At 41.6% G+C, this 20,401-nt stretch overlaps 1 protein-coding gene across 1 annotated transcript in view; it reads right to left on the minus strand.

Annotated features, from left to right (window-relative positions):
* The window catches only part of COL4A1 (collagen type IV alpha 1 chain), a 167,807-nt gene that overhangs the window by 19,871 nt on the left and 127,535 nt on the right, over positions 1-20,401 (minus strand). The window contains exons 25-44 of the mRNA XM_077158667.1: positions 19,008-19,199; positions 18,185-18,353; positions 15,610-15,702; positions 15,419-15,523; positions 13,454-13,551; positions 11,417-11,567; positions 11,088-11,201; positions 10,154-10,321; positions 9,928-10,017; positions 8,839-8,991; positions 8,542-8,640; positions 8,365-8,454; positions 7,583-7,722; positions 6,868-6,994; positions 6,695-6,775; positions 6,348-6,446; positions 4,516-4,566; positions 2,297-2,482; positions 1,505-1,638; positions 220-292 (exon numbers count right to left, since the gene is read on the minus strand). Of these exons, the coding sequence (XP_077014782.1) occupies positions 220-292; positions 1,505-1,638; positions 2,297-2,482; positions 4,516-4,566; positions 6,348-6,446; positions 6,695-6,775; positions 6,868-6,994; positions 7,583-7,722; positions 8,365-8,454; positions 8,542-8,640; positions 8,839-8,991; positions 9,928-10,017; positions 10,154-10,321; positions 11,088-11,201; positions 11,417-11,567; positions 13,454-13,551; positions 15,419-15,523; positions 15,610-15,702; positions 18,185-18,353; positions 19,008-19,199 (2,413 nt within the window). The remainder of the gene's footprint in view (positions 1-219; positions 293-1,504; positions 1,639-2,296; positions 2,483-4,515; positions 4,567-6,347; positions 6,447-6,694; positions 6,776-6,867; positions 6,995-7,582; positions 7,723-8,364; positions 8,455-8,541; positions 8,641-8,838; positions 8,992-9,927; positions 10,018-10,153; positions 10,322-11,087; positions 11,202-11,416; positions 11,568-13,453; positions 13,552-15,418; positions 15,524-15,609; positions 15,703-18,184; positions 18,354-19,007; positions 19,200-20,401) is intronic.

A 20,401-nucleotide genomic window follows, 5' to 3' on the forward strand; every position in this document is an offset into this window, starting at 1 on the left:
CCACTGATTCTCAATAAGAAAATCAGAATATCTTTATATAGCCATTTATCGATCGATTGCAAAAAGTTGGGTGCCACACAGAAATGGCTTTTTAAATAGGAAAAGAACAAAATTTCATGTTAGAGTTGTGCCAGATTTGGCAACATTAAAGTACCCTTGTGTAGGATTCTCCAGTAACAATAAATGCATCTCCAGCATCTCCTTTACTGTAAATCTTACCTTGAAATCCTGGAACTCCTGGTGGTCCCATATCACCCTTAGAACCTGTGATTCCTGGAGAGCCACCAATACCCTAGATCAAAAAAGAGAAACTTCAGCTGGGAATTGTTTAGAAGCTGTATGGTAATTTTCTCAAATTACCTGAACCAGTAGGTTCAGGAACCTCAGAAAACACATTGATGTTCTGAAAAGCAGATTTGTAAACAAACAGTGCCTTGTCTTTTCTTGAGTAAAAAGAATGTTGATAACACTGTGCATGCTTAAATTAGGAACAATTAGAAATTGATACAATTTGCTTCATTCTAGACATTCCCTCTGTTTGTCCATCTATCTGGTAATCTCCTAGAGAGCACATCCAAGTCTTAAACTACGTACTTTCACACCTCAACACAATGCCTTGAACATAGTCAGAAATCAGTAAACACTTGCTTTGACAAGACATCCACTTGTGATTAAAAATAAAGTTACAACAAACTACCTCATTTGAAAGTTTTCTCCTAATACTCAAGCATGGAGACTTTTTAAAGAATGTTTCAGATCTTATTTTTAAAGTGCTTTTTAAATACAGAAAGAGATTAAAAAGTCTAAAAAAGGAGATATTTTCCTTTATAATATAGCACGATTCATGTACTTTAAAATACTGTCACAGTTTCTTGCTATTTCAATACAGTTGTCATGGATAACAGCATGTAAAAATTGTATTGTTTCTTAATTAGACTTGTCTCTTTGCTTTACTTTATTTTAAAAAGTGCCAAAAATAACATGCATGCACATATCATATATATATATACAAACTGCTACCCACCTGTAACGAACAAAAAGCTTATTACCGGTCATTCATTACACTCTGAAGCCTGCTCAATTAAAGGCTTGTAATAGCCCTGAAGACACAGACAGTTCATTTCCAGTATCTAGCTCTTTGTCATTCATAAGAGATGACTGGGCTGGGTATGGAACTGTTCTTTATACAATTGGCTCGATTTTTGCATTGTTTGTAAGTGAATTTTTAAACCCAGGCACTGAACTGTAATTTCTAGCATAAAAACATCTCGCTTTTAAGAGTACTTGTAAAACTAGATTGTAAAAGAGTTTATAATAGTTGTCTTCTCTGATGTTAAAGAATCTGGCTGGATGTTGACAAGAGAGAAGAAATTGATTTAGAGGGGATTTGGGTGTGTAACATGCATGTATATACACACACACACACGATACATATAATGTGTGATTTTATGATCAGAGAAATCTCCTTTAAAAAAAAGAACAAATCTACCAATCAATGACTTACAGGCATGCCCTGATATCCTGGATCTCCCTTTGGTCCTGGAGCACCAGGGGCTCCTGGCCAGCCTGGACCTCCTTTTTCACCTTTCAGTCCATCAAGCCCTGGGAGCCCGGCAGGTCCCATGGGTCCCGGAAGCCCTAATGGGAGAGACAAAAGTCACACATTCAGGCTGGAAGGTGATATTATGGATGACTGCCCTTGAGCTTTGGTGTTGTTGTTATACCTCCCAGCTCTCCTGAACCATGCACAACAGCAGCACGTCAAAGAGCAAGAGCGTAAAGAAATCAAGGCAGCGCCAGAAGGAAGAGTAGAATTAAAGAATAGATACAACACTCTCAGTTTCCAAAATGCTCTTTGGGGAAATGGTGCCCAGGGATACCTGGGCTGCCATTACTGCAATCTTAGTCAAGGATGGAAAGGTTCCCTAGAATGTTGTATTGGTTTAAACTAACACAATAGATGATATATATATATCCTCCAGGCTTTTGCAACAACTTCCTTTCCCCCTACCTCCCCAACTATTCGCGGTAAATACTATATTCCTTGATGGAAGGAATCAAGAAAAGCAGTCATCCAATGGAGGCCAAAATACAGAGTGTCCCAAAGTTTATGCAGTTTTAAGCTGTAATAACTTCAGAAATATGAATACTACAAATTCCACCCTCTTCAGCTCCCCCCCCAAAAAACCTCATTGGAAATTTTAATTATTTCGGTTTATTCTACAATGACTTATTTTTTGTGAATTTTGTTTCCATCCCCAGCTCTTACACTGTGACACCTGGTTGAATACCTCACCTGGCAGGCCAGGTTGACCCTGAGGTCCTCGGTCTCCTTTGGGCCCTTCCACAGGCAGGCCTGGAGGGCCAGGTAATCCTGGCTGTCCCTGTGGCCCGGGAGGACCCATGAATCCTTGCTCTCCTTTGGATCCAGGAATTCCAGGCCTCCCAGCTAATCCTGGAAAGCCCACATCTCCCTTTGAACCTAGACAAAAAAAACAGTTTGAGATTATGGTGAAATTTGGTAGAAGAATAGGAAACTCCAGTGTATAGATAAGGAGCGATGGAGTATCAAATGTTTCTATCCCCGAGTACCCCTCAGAGCTGGGCTTCCTGAAGACACCGAGAGGAAAACTGGGACTTGGTGCTCTTTTCTCGCCTTTTCAAAAAATAACACACTAGATACTTACCCTGCTCAGGCCCGAAGAAGAATGAGTTTAGAATACTAAGAATTGGCTCTAATTCTTCATACTTTTTAAAAGAAATGTCTATGACAAAGACATCTGAATATGTCCTCAGATAAGTCTGCAAGCAATCGCTGTGCTAAAACCAAGAACTTGTTCCATCAACAGGTGAATGAGCACACAAATTGAGTTCTATCCATACCACAGAATACTACCTGTTTAATCAAAAAGGAATGGATTACGAGAGCAACGATATGGATGAATCTCAAAATAATTATGCTGTGTGAGAGAATTCAAACTAAAAGAGAGTACATACTATGTGATTTCATTTATATAAAATTCTGGAAACTGCAAGCTAAACTATACTAATAGAAAACTGATCGATGATCTTGCATAATAACAGAAACTCTGGGTGTGGGGGCAGGAATGAGCAGGGCAGAAGAATTACAAAGCAGCATAAGGAAAGTTTGGGGTGGTGGATATGTTCACCAACTTGAAAGTACGGACAGTTTCATAGGTATATGCATGTATCAAAATGCATCAAATTGTAGCTTTAAAACATGTACAGTTTATTCATATCAATAATACCTAAGAAGGCTGTTTTTTTTTTAAAAAAATAAGAGCCTGCAGGATAAAAAAACAACATGCTTAGTTTTTAACATATTACCTAAAACTTGCCAATAAAAATAGTAAAATTCTAAGATTATTTCAAGGTCATTAAGAAAAAATAAAAAGGAAATGAAATAGGGTCATCTTAAAATTGCCAAATAGTTCCTCCAATGAATAAAAAACACAATACACCCTATGATAATCTATTACAGGGCAGCAGAATTTGTCAATTAGGTTTTCCAAGGGTGTAGGGCTGTGTAGAAAAAAGCCTCAGTATGGCGGACAATAGGACACTTCTCACATCTTCCTTTTTCTGAAGGCCAGTGGAAGCACCCCGGGAAGGCGCATGTTCAAAAGGACTCTGTCCGGGTTTGAGGAGGCTGTGAGTCAGGACAAAAGAGGCAGGGGCCTGTCCTGCACTCCTCTACCACTCCCGGCCCAGGGCAGGTCCAGGGGCCCATCGGTGCCCACCAAAGGCTTCAGGCTCTTCTGGGAGGCCCCTGGGACTGGGCGAAGCGGAACTCCTACACGCTGCTTCTCCTTCCCAGGCATCCCAGAGGCAGCAGGTCCTTTCCGAACCGTCAGAACCTGGCTTGACTCACGCAGTCAGTCCAGCATCCCTCCCTCCACCTGTCCATCTACTTGCTCAGTAACGCAGAATGTGTGATCTCCACAGCTGTGGCTGTCTGTGGCTTGTCATTGAATGCTTCGCTGTTTGTTCTCTTAAATTTACTCGTGTGCTTTTTCTTCCTCATAAAGTGATCTCTTAGGAAAGAGATAGCATCTTCAAATTCCTTCTCACCTCTTGACTGCACTCAGTCTTTAGCCCACTGTGGGTGGGAAGTGTGGTGAAGTCAGTGGCTTCTGTTACACATCTTGTCTTATCTTCATGGACTATGAACTGTTTTATTTTTTTAATTTTGAGATTCTGGTTACTTCCCAAGCACAAAAATGACAGAAGTTTCTTCCCATATTGCATTTTATAAAATGAGTGCAAATAACAGAGAATTTCTGATAACAAACGTACCATACACCATTTCAGTGCATAAATTAGACTGCTTAGTCACACATGCCTTGCAGACAGTACCCTCTGGACTCAGTAAGCATCTCATGCTCAGTTACTTCCTCATTAAATGAAACTGATGGGCTGGGTCCTGCAAGCGCTCAGCCCTGTTCTGCTGGCAGCAATTAGCTGAAAAGGAAAAACATGCTTAGCAAATATTACCTTTCTCTCCTTTGGTCCCTGGGAATCCTGGGAATCCTCTGCCTGGTAGACCTATAGGATAAAGTCAAAAAGGGTTAGAAGCAAGGTTTCTCTTTAAACAATCAACCTGCAGGTATAGCACAAAGCAATATCAAACCTCTATATCAATACCATACACCACTGGTAGAACACACACTTGCACTTTGAGAGTAAAATTATATTCCTACAGTTGCTATAAAATACCCTTGACTGGATATTTACAATGCTTTTTCTTAAGGAATTTTCACTTCACAACCACTATGATATTAGGTAGAAGTAATCTGTATAAATGAGTACTTATTTCTTACTACGGACTTGAGGCATGGCTATTTTTCAGACACCAAACAGCTAACTGTTACTCTCAGAGGAGGAGGGAAAAGCTGGACAGACTTTGGGGCAGCAGACACTGGGGAGGTCCCAAACTGAGAAAAAGGCTGGAAGGGAAGTTAAAACCAGGAGGGAGAAGGAGGAGGAGTAGGTTGTGATTTTTGTTTGCTTGGTTTTTAAGAACGAGAAAAACTAAGCATTGCTTTAATGAATTACTTATACAGGAAAATGAATGGATCTAAAGCAAATATAATAATTTTTACAGAATGAAAAAATTAGCTGAAGAAAAAGGTCAACCCTAAGAAGAGAGCCACTCCAGGGTCCTCCCAGCGTTCTTTCCCTCCCTTCTCTTCCTCCAGCTCCGGGGTAGCCCCTGCGGTGGAAGGAACTGTGCACCCAGTCTGTACGTGCTCACGGTCTTGGTCTGCATTACAGTGGGTGTGGACAACCAATAACGTCTCTTCAAGAAGACATGGCAGGGTGGGCCACGGTGGCTCAGCAGGCAAGAATGCTCACCTGCCATGCCCGAGGACCCGGGTTCGATTCCCGGTGCCTGCCCATGTAAACAAACAAACAAACAAAAAAAAAAAAAAAGAAGACATGGCAGCGAAAGTGTGGGCCACCTGCATCAGACGAGGCTTCAATCCAGGTCAGTAGAGTTCTTTAGAGGCAGGGGGAAAGAGAGAAAGAAGCCCCAGGGAGCAGCCAGAAGCTGGAAGTTAATGGAAGCTGGAAGACGAAGGAGAAGATGCCGCCACGTGTACTGCCATGCGACAGAAAAGCCAAGGAACCCCAAAGACTGCCAGCCAGCAGAAGATTCTAACCCTAGGAGGAAGAAAGTCTTCTAGCATCTGAAGCAGTGAGCCAATAAATTCCTGTCCTTAAGCCAACAAACCGTATATTCTTTTTTTTAGCAGCTAGGAAATTAAAACGTCCCCATTTAAAATTTGCGCACTCTCCTGCATTACATTGAGTATTACTAGGTATGTGATTGTCATCATCAGAGCTTGAAGCTCGGCACGTTTTGTCCAAGTTGTAGCCCTTCCATCAGTGATAGGAACAGACTCCAAACTAACAAATATTTCCAGGACTAGTCTCTAAAAGGGGAAAATTAGGCATAGATGGGCATGGTTTATTTTCATTGTTATAACTACTACCCGGGAAATGGAAAAGGAGAATTTATCACTTATAATTGCAGCATTCTAACATGGCAAATATTTTATGTGTCTCATTCACTAACCATTGAGAGTTCAGAGTGTTTCAAAAGTAGGTATCCATGAGTATTTGCAGAGTAAAAGAACACCCCATTTCTTATCTTCTCATCTAAATCTGTTCCATATGTCCACATCAGTTTTTAAATAAGTATAAGGATAGTACACTTGGACCCAGATTTGTTCACTAATATTGCATGTAAATCTCAGGCATGTAGAATGTTTATTTCAAATGAAAGTTTGATTCTAAAAGGAAATGGGGAGCCGGGGACATACCTGGTTCACCCTTCTCTCCCGCAGACCCTGGGATGCCATCACTACCGGGTTCCCCTTTCTGACCGGCTGGGCCAGAAGTGCCAGGCTTTCCAGGGAGACCTGAGAGAGAAAGGCCACATCAGTCACTCACTGACGCTTTCACACTGTTGGTGATATAAGCTCCCTAAGGCTCGTCCGTTCATCTGTACTACAGAGGGCTGACAGCAGATGGCCCAGTCTGCAGCAGGACCCTGGGGCCGATGACACACTGTGTGTGGCAGAAGCTCCCTGGAGGTTTTGGATTGTCTGTCCTAATGGCCACTCTTACTGACATTGCCCCAGTCTGTGTTTTAAAGAGGAGTCTCTACCTGCTTCTCCTTTGACTCCAGGGACACCATCCAATCCCGGGAGTCCTTTGTCACCCTTCTCTCCAGGCAATCCAGGGCTTCCTAAGACAGACAAACAAAAACAGAATGTCCCTAAGTTTGAGTGATTTCTTTGTCTATTTAAAACCCCAAACTCACAGCACCAATTTACCTACCCGGGTAGCCAACAGTGCCTGGTAACCCTTTGGGGCCTGGAGACCCAGGCATTCCTGGAATTCCAGTGCTGCCTTTTTCCCCCTTCTCTCCAGGGCTTCCTGGGAAACCTGCCAACCCTTGATCTCCCTGCGAACAATAAGTGGGTATATTAATTTTACATTTGTCCCTGGACACGTGTCTATTGTCACTTACTGGATAATAATGTAACTTTTGGTGCAACAAATTGCTGGAATTACATCTCCAGATTTATAACTTAAAAATCAAAGTCAGAGCAGGCCATGGCGGCTCAGTGGCAGAGCTCTCGCCTACCACGTTGGACACCCTGGTTCAATTCCCGGTGCCTGTCCATGTAAAAAAAAATCAAAGCCAACATCTGAAAAGAGAGTAAAACTGGAAACCGAAAGCAAATTGCCAATAGTTTTGTTTTTTCGTATGCGACATATCCTCGTCACCCTTCCTTTTTTCCTTTTTCTTTTTTTCTTCTGATAATAGCTTACTACTTTAGCCTCTCAAAAAATTTCTAAATTCTTGCTTGGCATGAGGAGGGAGCAGACAGAGAATAGGCAAGTGGAGGAGAGGCAAATTATAGTAAATTAGGGGGAAATTGCTATACATTGATTTATTTAATGTTCTGAGATATTTATCAAAAATTCTTATGAATCATTTCCATTTAGACAGAAGGAAGGGGACATTTCCATGCAAGAAGGTGATTACCTTTTCACCGGGCCGCCCTGGAATACCAATGCCAGGCTGACCTGCCTGTCCTTTCTCTCCTTTTGTACCTTTTTCTCCAGGGAAGCCAGGGACTCCCTGTGGGCCTGGAATTCCAGGCACACCTTTTTCTCCAGGTGTTCCTATAAACACAAACAACCGAAACTGTAATGTGTGGTTAGCAAGTATTAATATTGAAAAGAAAAAATTTCCTTGGCAACCAGCTGGGAATGAGATTCTGTCTTGACTTTTCTCTCACTTATGCATGTCTGGAGAAGCATGATCATCTAAATGAGCCTAGACTATGTATTTTCCCTCAAGGTCCCTCTCTTTCTGTTTCCTATTCCTGGAGCAAACGCTCATGGCAAAAACTTCAGGCCAGTTCAGAACTGGGGCAGAGGAGGTCAGAGGATTCTTCTGAACTAATGTCAAAGGGCTTTAGAGGCATGAATTTCTTCTGCTGACAAAATCGAACAGAGAACTAAGTATTTCCTCGGGAGATAATAGCCTAGTGACAAGGTCACTTGGAGATAATCAAAAGTGGATTGTGTACAGCTTGTTTTGTTTTATTAAATTGTGAGTTCTTTAGCAACGGTCATAATGTCAGCAAAGCATCACCCATCACTAGTCAGGAGTCCACACAGAATTATGTGAATTAATGTAAAAGACAACAACCTGGGTTATTTTCTCCTCAATGCAATGAGATCTTATTCTGCAGACTTGCTTTACCAGTGGCCCTTGTGTTCTGTGCTAAAAGGAAGACTCCTCTTCTAAATCCAATTTACCTGGCAAGCCCATTCCACCAACTGATCCTTTAGGTCCAGGCAGTCCTGGAGCACCTGGGGTTCCACTTATTCCCGGATCACCTTTAGGTCCTAAAGTAATGAAAAGAAAAATCAATTGAATAACAAAAAGTTCTGGACAGCACATGCCTTAGCATGAGCTCTTGCCATGTTGCATACCTGGCTGTCCAGGGTGACCTGCTTGTCCGTCCTTTCCAGGCACTCCTGGGGTTCCAGGATCTCCTCTGGATCCCTTATCACCAGTTGGTCCAATCTGCCCTACACATCACAGAAAAAAAGAATAACAGTGATGACCCATGGCTGCTTGAAAGGCAAATTGTTGCAAAAGCCCAAGTTGGTTTGATATTATTTATGGAGAACTGAATAAATCTGGTTAGGCATGATATTCTACCTTGGTTGTTAAAGGCTTTCCTCCAAGTTGCACATTTTCTAAAATTAGATTTGAAGAACTATTACCTTTCTCTCCTTGGTCTCCCTTCTGTCCCTTCATGCTGCCCATGTCCACTTTATCCATTGACCCAGGTTTGCCAGGGAGCCCGACATCCCCTTTATCACCTTTGTAGCCAGGGTCCCCTCTGGGTCCCGAGGAGCCTGGGAAGCCATGGTCCCCTGTAGAGGAAAGAGAAAGCAATCCAATGACACTTGGCCAATTGTTTCTGAGGTAATGACCCACTATGTTGTCCTTTCTCCTAGGAGAAGCAACAGATTCAGAGGTTCTAAATAACTATCCCAAAATGGCAGTAAATGGTGAGTTTCTGAGTTACAAAGAAAAATCTCATCCAAGATAAATGAACAATAGTCACTTTCCAAAATTCATTATTTGCTGTTAATTCTAATCAATGTAATACGGTTTAATTAGTTTAGGCCATTTCTATTTCCTCTCCACCCTAAAACATTTTTTATCACTCCTTTTCAAAGTGTGCTCCAACAACACTATACCAGATAATACAATGGGAATTCTCATGTTCTCCTGAACAAAGGAACATTTTCAAGGCTTACATTTAAAGTCAATTTGTCAATTTCTTTAAAAAAAAATTACTTTGGACCAATTTCAAAGAACAAAATAAGAAATCAAAGTTAAGACTTGTAAAGTTGCCCAGGATGCTAATTTGATTCTCAGGACTTAATCCCTGTGCCCTCAGAAGACTGGAGATTCCACTACTTCTCACAAGAAAAAAAAAAAGCTCAACTGTGCCAAGAAGGAAAACTTGTCTTTTCTCAGATTTGCTTGGCAGAGCATAGCTTTTTTATTTTTTGCATGGGCAGGCACCAGGAATCAAACCTGGGTCTCTGGCATGGCAGGCGAGAACTCTGCCACTGAGCCACCGTCACACCACCCAGAGCATAGCTTTTTTAATCCCGCCAGCCCTGTTTGCCATGAATTCCTACTGGAATAAGGGAGTCTTCCAGACACCTGCTTGGTCTTCTTAACTTCTTTCCTCTATCCCTTGAAATGAAATGGGAACTACGATAATTCAAGAATTTCCCCAGAAACATCAAGAAAGAAAATACATAGGATTTTTTTTTTGTTAGCTGCTTTCCTACCTTTTTCACCACGTAACCCTGGAGAGCCCACTGGTCCAGGAGAGCCTGGCTGCCCAGGGGTCCCCATGACGCCCATTTCTCCTTTGGGACCTGTGGGCAAATGGAAAGATAGTGAGTATTTCCCCATAGTGGAATGCTGATGATTAACAGTAAGGCCCACGAAAGGAATAAAGTAAAGCTTATTTCCCATAATCAATTAGGGCTGGAAGTTCATGAAATCTTTTACCTGGAAACCCTGGAAGTCCAGGAGTTCCCTGTTGTCCTGGAAGACCAGGGAGGCCTGACTGTCCAGTTAAGCCGGGAAGTCCTTGAGATCCTTTATCTCCTTTAGGACCTGGCGCGTCCAGCCCTGGGAATCCGGGGAAACCCTTCTCTCCTTTTATTCCAGGGGGGCCTGAAATTGGGTGAAGTGCAAAAAAGTCATAGCAGAATTTAAAGAATGTTCTACATATGTTCTTTATCGTGTTCATTTAACTATTACTTTTTGCAAGAAGGAAGACAAAATTGCCCCCACAGGTGGGTTGAAATGAATTCTACCTTCTCAGATATTGGTGGTTTTGTCCTTCAAGGCAGTCAATGGGTAAACAAAGTTCTTAGACAAAACCCCTCTCTTTCTGCTCTCAAAGTTAGGGATTAATTTAGGATAACTCTAAATACCTTCAACCCTGGCCTCTCCCCAGTCTTTAGATCTAGGACTAGTTTTTTCGCAACAGTTCTTCACTGATGATCTTATCCTAACTCACCATCACCACCATAATTCTGAGGTTATATTGCAGGCAAATTAGCTTCTGGATGGGCTCAACTAGTTTAAATTATCTACAATTTATTCATCTTGCTTAAAGAAAAATTACACAGAGACACAAATCATCTTGAATTAAGCAAAAATGTTTATGAATTTGCAATAAAGTAGAGGTCTCTTTTTTTTGACAAGTAAACCAAATTTAATGGAGCGAGAGGTAGGAGAGAAGACAAACCTGTTACTCATGTTTAAACAAACAACCAAACTCCCTTGTCAAACTTATTTTCACAAATTAGAACATCCCCCCTTACCATTTCACAAATTATGCTAATCTCCTTTTCACTGTGTCTCCAGCAACGTCTCCTAGCCCATTGTGAGTGTGAGTTAGGGAAGGAATAACTCTAGAAGAATGTTGCATTACCTGTTGACCCTGGTGGCCCCTGTCCTCCAGGGGGGCCCATGACTCCAGGGGGACCTATTCCTGGAACTCCGGGCAATCCCTTAGGGCCTTGTAATCCAGGAGGCCCCGGGTCACCTGGGTGGGAAGAAATTGTGAATAAACTGCTTAGGAATGTTTGTTTCAAAACACAGGCTACCCAGTAAGCACAGCAACAGAAAACCATAAACACTGATCTAGAGTTTTCATCATTCATTCATTCCACAAGCACCTGAATCCCAGTAGGTGCTCTGAGGACAGAAAAACAAACAGACCCAGTCCTTGCCACAAGCTATTTATCTGTAGGAAGTTACCTCTGACTCCCTGAAGCCCGGGGGGGCCAAGGGCCCCATGTTCTCCGGGAATACCTGGTCCACCGATGTTTCCCTTTTCCCCAGGAGTGCCGGGAATGCCAGGAAGACCTGGCAATCCTTTCAATCCTGGAAGACCAACTCCAGGCTCTCCCTTAAATTTTCCAAAACACAGAGAATCAAATTAACTAGGCAAAGTCAATATTTTTCTCAAGTCGATGGCATACGTAGACTATCAATTACTACTATGGGCACATTTATTAAAAATAGTATCTAGACAACATTCTACAGTATGTGACTCCTCCTCACACCTATTACTGCCTTTTAATCTGACCACAGGCCCCCAAAGTTGGCAATTTCAATTAATTTTATTCTACAATGGAGGAAAACAAAGGCTCCCCAAGATTTAGATGACATATCTAAAGTCAACCAGGCAGAATTTCACCCCAGGTCTTCACGACCCCAAAGCCCTTACTCCTTCTCCTCTGCTCAGCTGACTTGTGTTTTTGATGAAGAGCAGACTCTTCATATACATATAAAACATACATATAAACATGTATGTTTTATACACATAAAACACAAACATAATGTTTTATGACCCTTTAGTCGATATCGTCACATGAGCTGGAAAATTGCAGGACTGGACAGGCCACCATTTATTTGATACAGGGGATTACATGGAGGGGATTAAAAACAAAGTACTTTATAAGATCCCAGAAGGACTTATTCAAAATAGCTTCAATTTTTGCATTGAACAAAGACAGTTTGAAGCAAGTACGTGGACTCACACGGCAACCCTGAGGTCCATTCTAAGTGATGACATTCAGAAAAGGGGCATCTAAACATTAGTGAGCCTTGTCTACTTCTCCGTGTCCAGGCATGATAAAGTTGAACTATGGAAGGAAATCAATCCATGTGGGTTCTATATTTTAAATCATATAGCAAAACCTAATTTCAATTCCATTTGACATTTACTAACTCATGACCTACATGCTACCACAGTTAACCAATTGAAAAATAAAATAAAATGTTGATTTTAAAGGGCAGTGGGATGGTTTATCATTTAAAAGCACATTTCCAATGCCTCATTTCAGTTTCAGCCGTGCGGTAAAGGGATACCATGATTTTATACATTCCTTGGGAAAGAAGCTTTTACTTAATCACTGAAGCAGCTACATGATCCTAGGTCCTCATGGCTTTTACCAGTTCTTCCCTGATTTAAAGGAAACAGGTTCAGTAGAATAGTTTTATCACTGGTAAACTTGATCTATTGCCTTCACTTTTTTTCCTATTTAGTGTCAGCACTTTCAGCAATTGCATTCCCTTTCTTCACAGTCAGAACAGGAAAGGATCTAACCAATGGTTTCTCACAATTGCTGAGCAGAATTCCAAGTATCAGCCAGTTGTAAAGGGATATCGTAGGGCAAAGTGAAAACCTGAGGTGACAGTCGAGCACTGGGGTGGAGTAAATGTGTACTTGTGGTAGGGGACGGATTCTGGGTCCCCTATGGGACATTTGGCAATGTATGGAGACATTTTTGTTTGTCACAACTTGGGAGGTACTCCTGGCAGCTGGTGGGTAGAAGACAGGGGTGCTGCTAAACACCTGCTAAAAAGCATAGGACAGACCACCCCCCCTTGTCTCTCCTCCCCAGCAAAGACCATTCTGGCCCAAAATGTCAGTAATGCAAAAAACCCTCCTGGCTGGCTATGATGATTTTAGGCCAGTAGCTTTCAAACATTTTTTGTCCTGCCACCTACAATAAGTAACACATTTTACATTGAGATCCAATATAAACATATGCAAAAATGTACACATAAAACTGAAATAAATGAATCACAGACACACAAAAAATAATTACTACATGCTATGAACTCTGGTATTTCCTATTTTATGCTATGCCATTAAAAAAAAAACATACTGGCCCAACCAGTCCTGTGAGATTAGAAACTCACATTTTATGTGTCCAATTAATAATAAGAATGGGGGAAAAACACGCATGCGCACACACAGTGATCCAGGGAACTGTCAGTACTCACCTTTTGACCTGGCACACCTGGATTGCCAGGTAAGCCATTAAATCCTGGGCGACCTGGATTCCCTGGAGGGCCCACCTCTCCTGGAATGCCATCAATACCTGTTTTGAAAAATCACAAACATTAATATAATACCATTCCCCACTTTCTTCACTTCTTTTACACTCACTTAAATGGGCCTCAAAACTGGTTTGCGATCGTCAACATCGGTGAATTATTTTCGAGGTGGCTCTAAGAGACAAGGTGAGACCATCCTGACCCTGGGGGTGTCCCCTTGCCACCAGAGGCACCTACTGGTGCCATGCTACCACTCCCAGCACCTGCAACCCCTTTTTCTTTCTGTCTCACATATATTCTCCCTGCTTCCTTTCTTTCAACTCTCTTCAAACTCCTCTTTCCAACCCTGCTCCACCAAAACAAAGCAAACCAAAAACACCTTGGTATTTGCAGACTAAAGTGTGGTCCAAGGCTCAGGAGCATTTTCATCACCTCGTTAGATATGCAGAATCTCAGCATTCAACCCAGACTTACCAAATCAGGGCTGAGTTTTAACAAGATCCCCATGTGATCTGTGGACACATTAAAGTTTGAGAAGAACTGCTTTTTAGACCACTGATCTCAAACTAGGCTGTATGCACACTCAATCACCTGGGGAGACCGAAAACGATGTCTGGGTCCCAACCACAGAGGTTATTATATAATTAATAATTGGGTTTCTTGAAGCTATCCAGGCAGTTCTGATATGCAGTAAAGTTTGAGAACCATTGGTTTAGATTCTTCATGTGTGATCCTGAAATCTGTAAAATGTAGCAATTTGTAATTTTGCAGAAGCACAATGCTGAGTCACATAAACCATGGACTGTTATACCGAGGAAGTGTACTGGTGAATAAACCTAGCTGGCTGCCCAGAATCCACATCTCCAAGCAACTTCGCTGTTCTCCACTTATTAGTCTGGACAATGGACCTCTAATCAAGGAAACCTTTATCAGATATAATTCTAGTTTTTTGGTGGTGATACGGTACTCATATAGAATCTGGTGGTATTCATGGAACATGGGGATTGGAGAAAGGCTTGGCATTGGTCCCTTTTGAACTTCTAAAAGAAGCCATGTGCCCGGGTTCGGGTTACATGGTTCTCAGAGGAAAAAGCCTGCTGTCTCCTGCTCTCCAAGTATGAAGGTCCATGGAAATGAAAGTGAGGGTGGTGCAGTGTCTCTAGGTAAGAAGTCTGGGAGATGGGGAAGTTTTTAACTTAAGTCTTGGTGAAATGGCCTGTTGGCTGAAGTCAGGAGGCCTGGTTAAACGGGAAAGACACACATACCCTTTTCTGTGCTCACCACTCTTTGTTCTCAGCCCTGGAACCAATTCTCATAATGACAATTCTATAAATCACAGAGACTTCCTCAAGGAGAGGTAGACCTAAGAAACCCCCAAACAGATGACAATTTCCTCTAAAATGTCAACGCCATGTGGGTCTTCAGGACCCTCCACAGCTTAGGGGCCTTTTTGGTAGGAGCAAGGTCCTGAGGCCCTGTCTCTGCCTTCTCTCTGACGTGCAGTCCTGGTGCACTGCATTTTTTCTGAAGGACTCTATTTTTGATTCACTGATAGGACAGAACCCCTTTGAAAGTGGTATTAACAGATGCAGCATCTGGCAGTACCTCTGGGCATCTTATGTGATCTTAAATGCAACATCTTCTTTCCAATCAAAACTACTGCACTGTAAAGCGTTTCCCCATCACACTAAGTGATTGAAATCATTGTTCTCAAAACCATACAAACTCTTTTGAAAGCTTCTGTGGTGGTTTTATATCTGTTGCCTCCTCACTTTCTCATAGACTCCAAGTGATGGTGAAGAGACTGGCTGCTGCCACTGTGGCTGGGGATGTGAAGGCACTGCTGGGCTCCTGCTGACCAATGGCCCAAATGGGGGACTGGCTCAGAGTCAGGCACATCCATATGTTTACCTTTGGGGCCTGGAGGCCCTGGAAATCCAATTCCCGGCTGGCCCACAGAGCCCTTCTCCCCTGGGAGTCCCGGCCTTCCTGGGGTTCCAGGAAAACCTCTGTCTCCTGTTGTAAGAACAACAAATGGTCAGTACAAGAAAATCTGAGAATGTTCCCATTTTCTGTATATTAAGTGAATGTTCTAAAAGTACCTTGGGGTCCTTGGAAACCTGGGGACCCTGGAAGACCTTCTGCTCCAGGGGGACCTGGTAAAGGCATGGTTTTTCCTGCTTCACCCTTTGGACCTGGGAAAAAGGGCAACAACAGAGAGCTTAAGGGTCTGAGCTACTATATCACGTCCTCTTAAAGCCCCTTTAATAGCAGTACTGCAGTGTACCTAGACAGAGAAGGTTTCATTCACATTTTCCCATTTCTTCACTTTCCTTTTCTAGAATCTTTTAGAAGGAACAACTCCTTTTCCTGAATTTATATCCAAAATGACCTAAGACACAATAATTCCTTAAGAGTCTAAAATAAAAGTCATGAAAAACTGAAAACTCTACAATAACAAAAAACGAGATGGCTCTGTGTCATTTCTTACTGTCTCGAAAAGTAAAAAATATTTCTATTGTTCTTTCTTAACTTATCAGACAGGACTAATTTTCAGTTTGAGGCTGAACTGAATTATGTTCATTTGTTAGTAAATTATATTCATTGCCTGATAAATGTGTGATTATATATAATCTGTAACAGAGTAACTGGATAATTTTGCACTATTTAAAGCAGCACAGGAAAATCACCCCTTCCACCCATCAAGGTTCCTAAGTAGGAGACCTGCCCTGCCACTTGGGTGTTTATGCATTGCCTCAGGGATCCACCGGGTGTCAGGATTTAGCTTTTAAGAAAGGATCAAAGCGATCCCCTCAAAGAATGTGTACCTTCCATCTTCACCAGTGTTCTAAGAATTCCAGATAGTTAGAGCCTCCCCGTAACATTCAACACATTCCTTAGTGATGGACTATGGTAAATGCCAACTGACTGACCTCAGCACATATCTGCTGTGGGTTCCTTTGGGATCTTGGCTTTTATGATTCCAACGGTAAACACAGCTTTGGTAGATCAAAAAGCTTAGTTTTCTAATCTAAAGACTTATTGGGTCTGGATGGCCAAGAAACTCCAGAGAATGTGGACGGACACCTGATAAACATCATGGTCAATAATGCCTCCTTTGGGAGCCTACTCTCCCCACGGTGCTGAGATATTCCGGAAGGGTCCCAGTTGGCTTTTGAGATGGTAGCTTTTGGACAAAAAGTAAATCTGATTCCTCTGTACAGTTGTGAACTTTTACAGATTCCATAAACATACAGAAAATTTGATTTGTTGATTTTGTAATTGGGGGTTATGAGGAAAGAGATCAAAGATCCCTTTTCCAGCTCACGGAAGGTCTTTCTATGTCCAATATCAAGTGGGTATTTCCACTGCCCCTAAAGGAGTAATAAGAGAATTTCTAGGACTCTTGTTAAACAAATAATAACTATCAATGGAGTCTTGGTGTTAGGTGCTCAGTGATTATATAAAGAATGAAAATGATGATAACAGATATAATAGAATTCTATATTTGAACTTCTATCAAAGAAAAGCTAATATACTCTACTGTTGAAATGCTTACAAACTTTACACTACTTTGATAAGGAAATATTAGTACCTAAAGGACAGGAATTAATGAATCTTGGGCTAGATATATCATTGTTGACAAATGTGTGTTCAAGGAGAGCATACTGTAATGAATCCTAAACAGTTCTTATTATCCAACAATTATTTAATAATAAAAATAATAAATAATTATTTTATTTTCCAGCTACTTAATTATTATTTTATCAAGGCTTACTAATTATACATTTTTAATAACCTAAAATCCTCACATCCATTTTTACAACGTTGTTTTGTTTTGTTTGTTTTTTTACTTCCCAGAAACGCATACTTCTTTCCTTCTTCCCTCTGTACCCAAGCCATTGCTACCTCTGGTAGTCTCTACACTTCTCACTCTAGAATTTTCTAGAGGATAGTGCAAGTGTTCCATCTCTATTCTGAATCACATTCAACTGAAAATTTATTGACTGTCTATTGTGTGGAAGGCCTAAGGCTGCATACCTCCTTCATATGTCTCTGATAATAACAAAGTTATGGAAAACAGAAGATGACAACGGAAAGCCTGCCCATGGTCCTTGCCCTAAGTTGTCTCTCAAACCACCGGACTGTAAGCACTTAGAAAGCAGAGACTATGTCTACCTTGTTTACTACTCCCTTTCCAACATTTAGCACTGTGTTTCGCATCCAGCATCTACTCAATAGATAGTAAATGGAATTCAGTGCATTTGAAACTACTCTAGAATTAGGCAACAATCATCTCTATATCAAGTGAGGAGCTGGAGGCTGCATTGTCTAAGATACAGAAAAGCCAGTATCGACTGTTCATCAAGGAAAAACAGAAAATAGCTAAGAAGAAAAAAAATTGCTTAAATTGGTATTACCTTTATATAAAAGACTGATTTTCACTGATACATACCGTATATTTATTTATAAGGAAAATTATCTATAAATTCACAGTCTTTTTAGCCAGACCTACAGATTACCTGGTCCATTTTAAGTGTGAATAAATGGAGGTACAGAAAGGCTAAATAAGGACTTGCCGAGGTCACACCTACTTTCTGGGAAATGAAAGCAAGCCCTGTTCCTGCCTTCGGAGCCCAGCTTTCTGTGCTGCACTTCAGACTTCTCGGGCCTCACCTGGGAGGCCTGGTGACCCCGGGTTTCCAGGAAAGCCTGCTTGTCCTTTGTCACCAGTCGGCCCAATAGGACCAAAACCTGGGGGACCAGGAGGGCCAATGTCACCACGACTTCCAGGAAATCCAATTCCTCCAGGCGGGCCACGTTCTCCTTTTAATCCTATTGAACCCTGAAGTGACAAAATAAAAAGAAACTTCATCAGAGGACATACCAACCGCTCTTGCCCATGTCATATTTTTCCACCATCTATAATAAATACGTACGAGAGTATAACTGGCCTACATTATTTATTTACTTCATCAACCCTCCCACAAAGGTCAGCATGTAGCCAATAAAATAAATCAGCATTCTTTCCTCTAAGCCAACAATGATTCTCCCTCACTCACCCTGCATAAGGAGATACTTCAAAGAATGAGATATTTATTTCTTGAATCTTCTTTTAAATGATTACTTTAACACTATTAACTTTAAACATCACTTCCCATCCAAGGTATCAAAATCTTTTCAATTCTTAAACAAGCACATTAGCAGATTCTGATCTATTACCACCCAATATTCAAGTTAGCACCATCAAAATCTTTTCAATTCTTAAACAAGCACATTAGCAGATTCTGATCTATTACCACCCAATATTCAAGTTAGCACCATCAACAACTAGGTTTATAAATGTAAGGTTTCTCACGAAAGTGAAGCAAATTCATTTACAACAATTACCATGCAAATATTTTCTGAAAATACACTGATATGATTCAAATTATTCACTTATTTTTTTCTTTGCAGGTCCACTTGCAGAGCATGTGTCCAAAGTAGGAAATAAACATACCGGTGAGCCTTTGGAGCCGGGAAGACCAGGATGGCCATCTCTTCCAGGGGACCCTGCTCTCCCTGGCATACCAGGCTGTCCTGGAAAACCTGGGTCTCCTTTGTCACCCTTGAGTCTCACGTCAAAGTAAATCTCGCCAGGCTCCCCCTTGGCTCCTGGCTGACCCATCAGCCCTGGTGTCCCTTGTGGTCCCTACAACAACAAAACGTTATGATGTTACTAAATACATCTGTCCACATAAAAACGTGATCGGCTTGCCTGGTAACACAGCTGGTAATGAAATCAGAACTACGAAGCCACCTTCTTGAAAAATGGTAGCGTGTGTAGATTTCATCATTCTTCTTTCAGAAGCAAGTTCACGATCTGTGACAAAGCACGCTCTGACCTCATACAAAATACGTCTAAAAAACATCTTTAATAGGCATTCCAGAGGCCAGGATGGAGGGGGGAGCAGCAGAATGGCAGTAGGTACATGCTGTTAGAAAGGCCCTCACATAACCTTCCTTGTCCTTACAACTGTTAAACTTTCACAAGAGCATTTTAGCAACTGATGGGAGAGAAAATCAGGAAAGCCCTCTTCAGTGAGGTGCTGACTGCGCAACTCCCAGTGCCCAGGGACAAGAAATATGGCTTCTGGGCACAGGGAGTGGTTGAAGGGTGAATAAGGGTTGGGAAAAGTCATGGTTTTCTATGTCTTATCATTTACTGAAAGTTTCCCATATTCCAGAAAAGATAAGGACTTCCAGGGCACCAGAAAAAGAGGAAACTCAGGGAAGTGAACATTTGCCAGCTCTATAATTAGTTAGAGTAGAACAGAATTAAACTTTCCCAAGAGGTACACATTAGAACATTTTTCAGTTCCTGGAAAGTTAAATCTACAAGGAATGCCCATATCCACGAAGGGTCAGGATTTGCACGGAAAACTGCAGGGGGTTTTAAATCATTGCCCCAATTACTTGTTCTCTTTGGCCTGAGAAACATATATCTTCAGCCTTCCTGCTAACTTGGCAGAACTTAAACTTTTGCACAGTTCATACACTCCCTCTCAGAAGGTTCTGGATATACATGTGATACACACACACACCTCTTTCGGTGTACAATAAAGTATACTTCTCAAAGGAAGGAATTGGAAAGCCAAGTTTTAGATTTAAAAAAATGGCAACCATTTATTACTTGCCTAGTGACACTATCCTTTCTGTATGTTTGCATATATACTATTACATATGTCATCTCAAATCCTTATCACAACCAGGCAAGCAAAGTATTATAACCACCATTTAGCAAATGAGGAAATTGAAACTCAGAAAGGTTAATGATTTAGCCAAGACTACACAGACGGTTTGTGCTGGAGTTGGGATCCAAACATATATACCTTAGGCTGCAAGGTCAGGACT

The sequence above is a fragment of the Tamandua tetradactyla genome, chromosome 4 (genome assembly GCF_023851605.1).
Source record: "Tamandua tetradactyla isolate mTamTet1 chromosome 4, mTamTet1.pri, whole genome shotgun sequence".
NCBI lineage: Eukaryota > Metazoa > Chordata > Mammalia > Pilosa > Myrmecophagidae > Tamandua > Tamandua tetradactyla.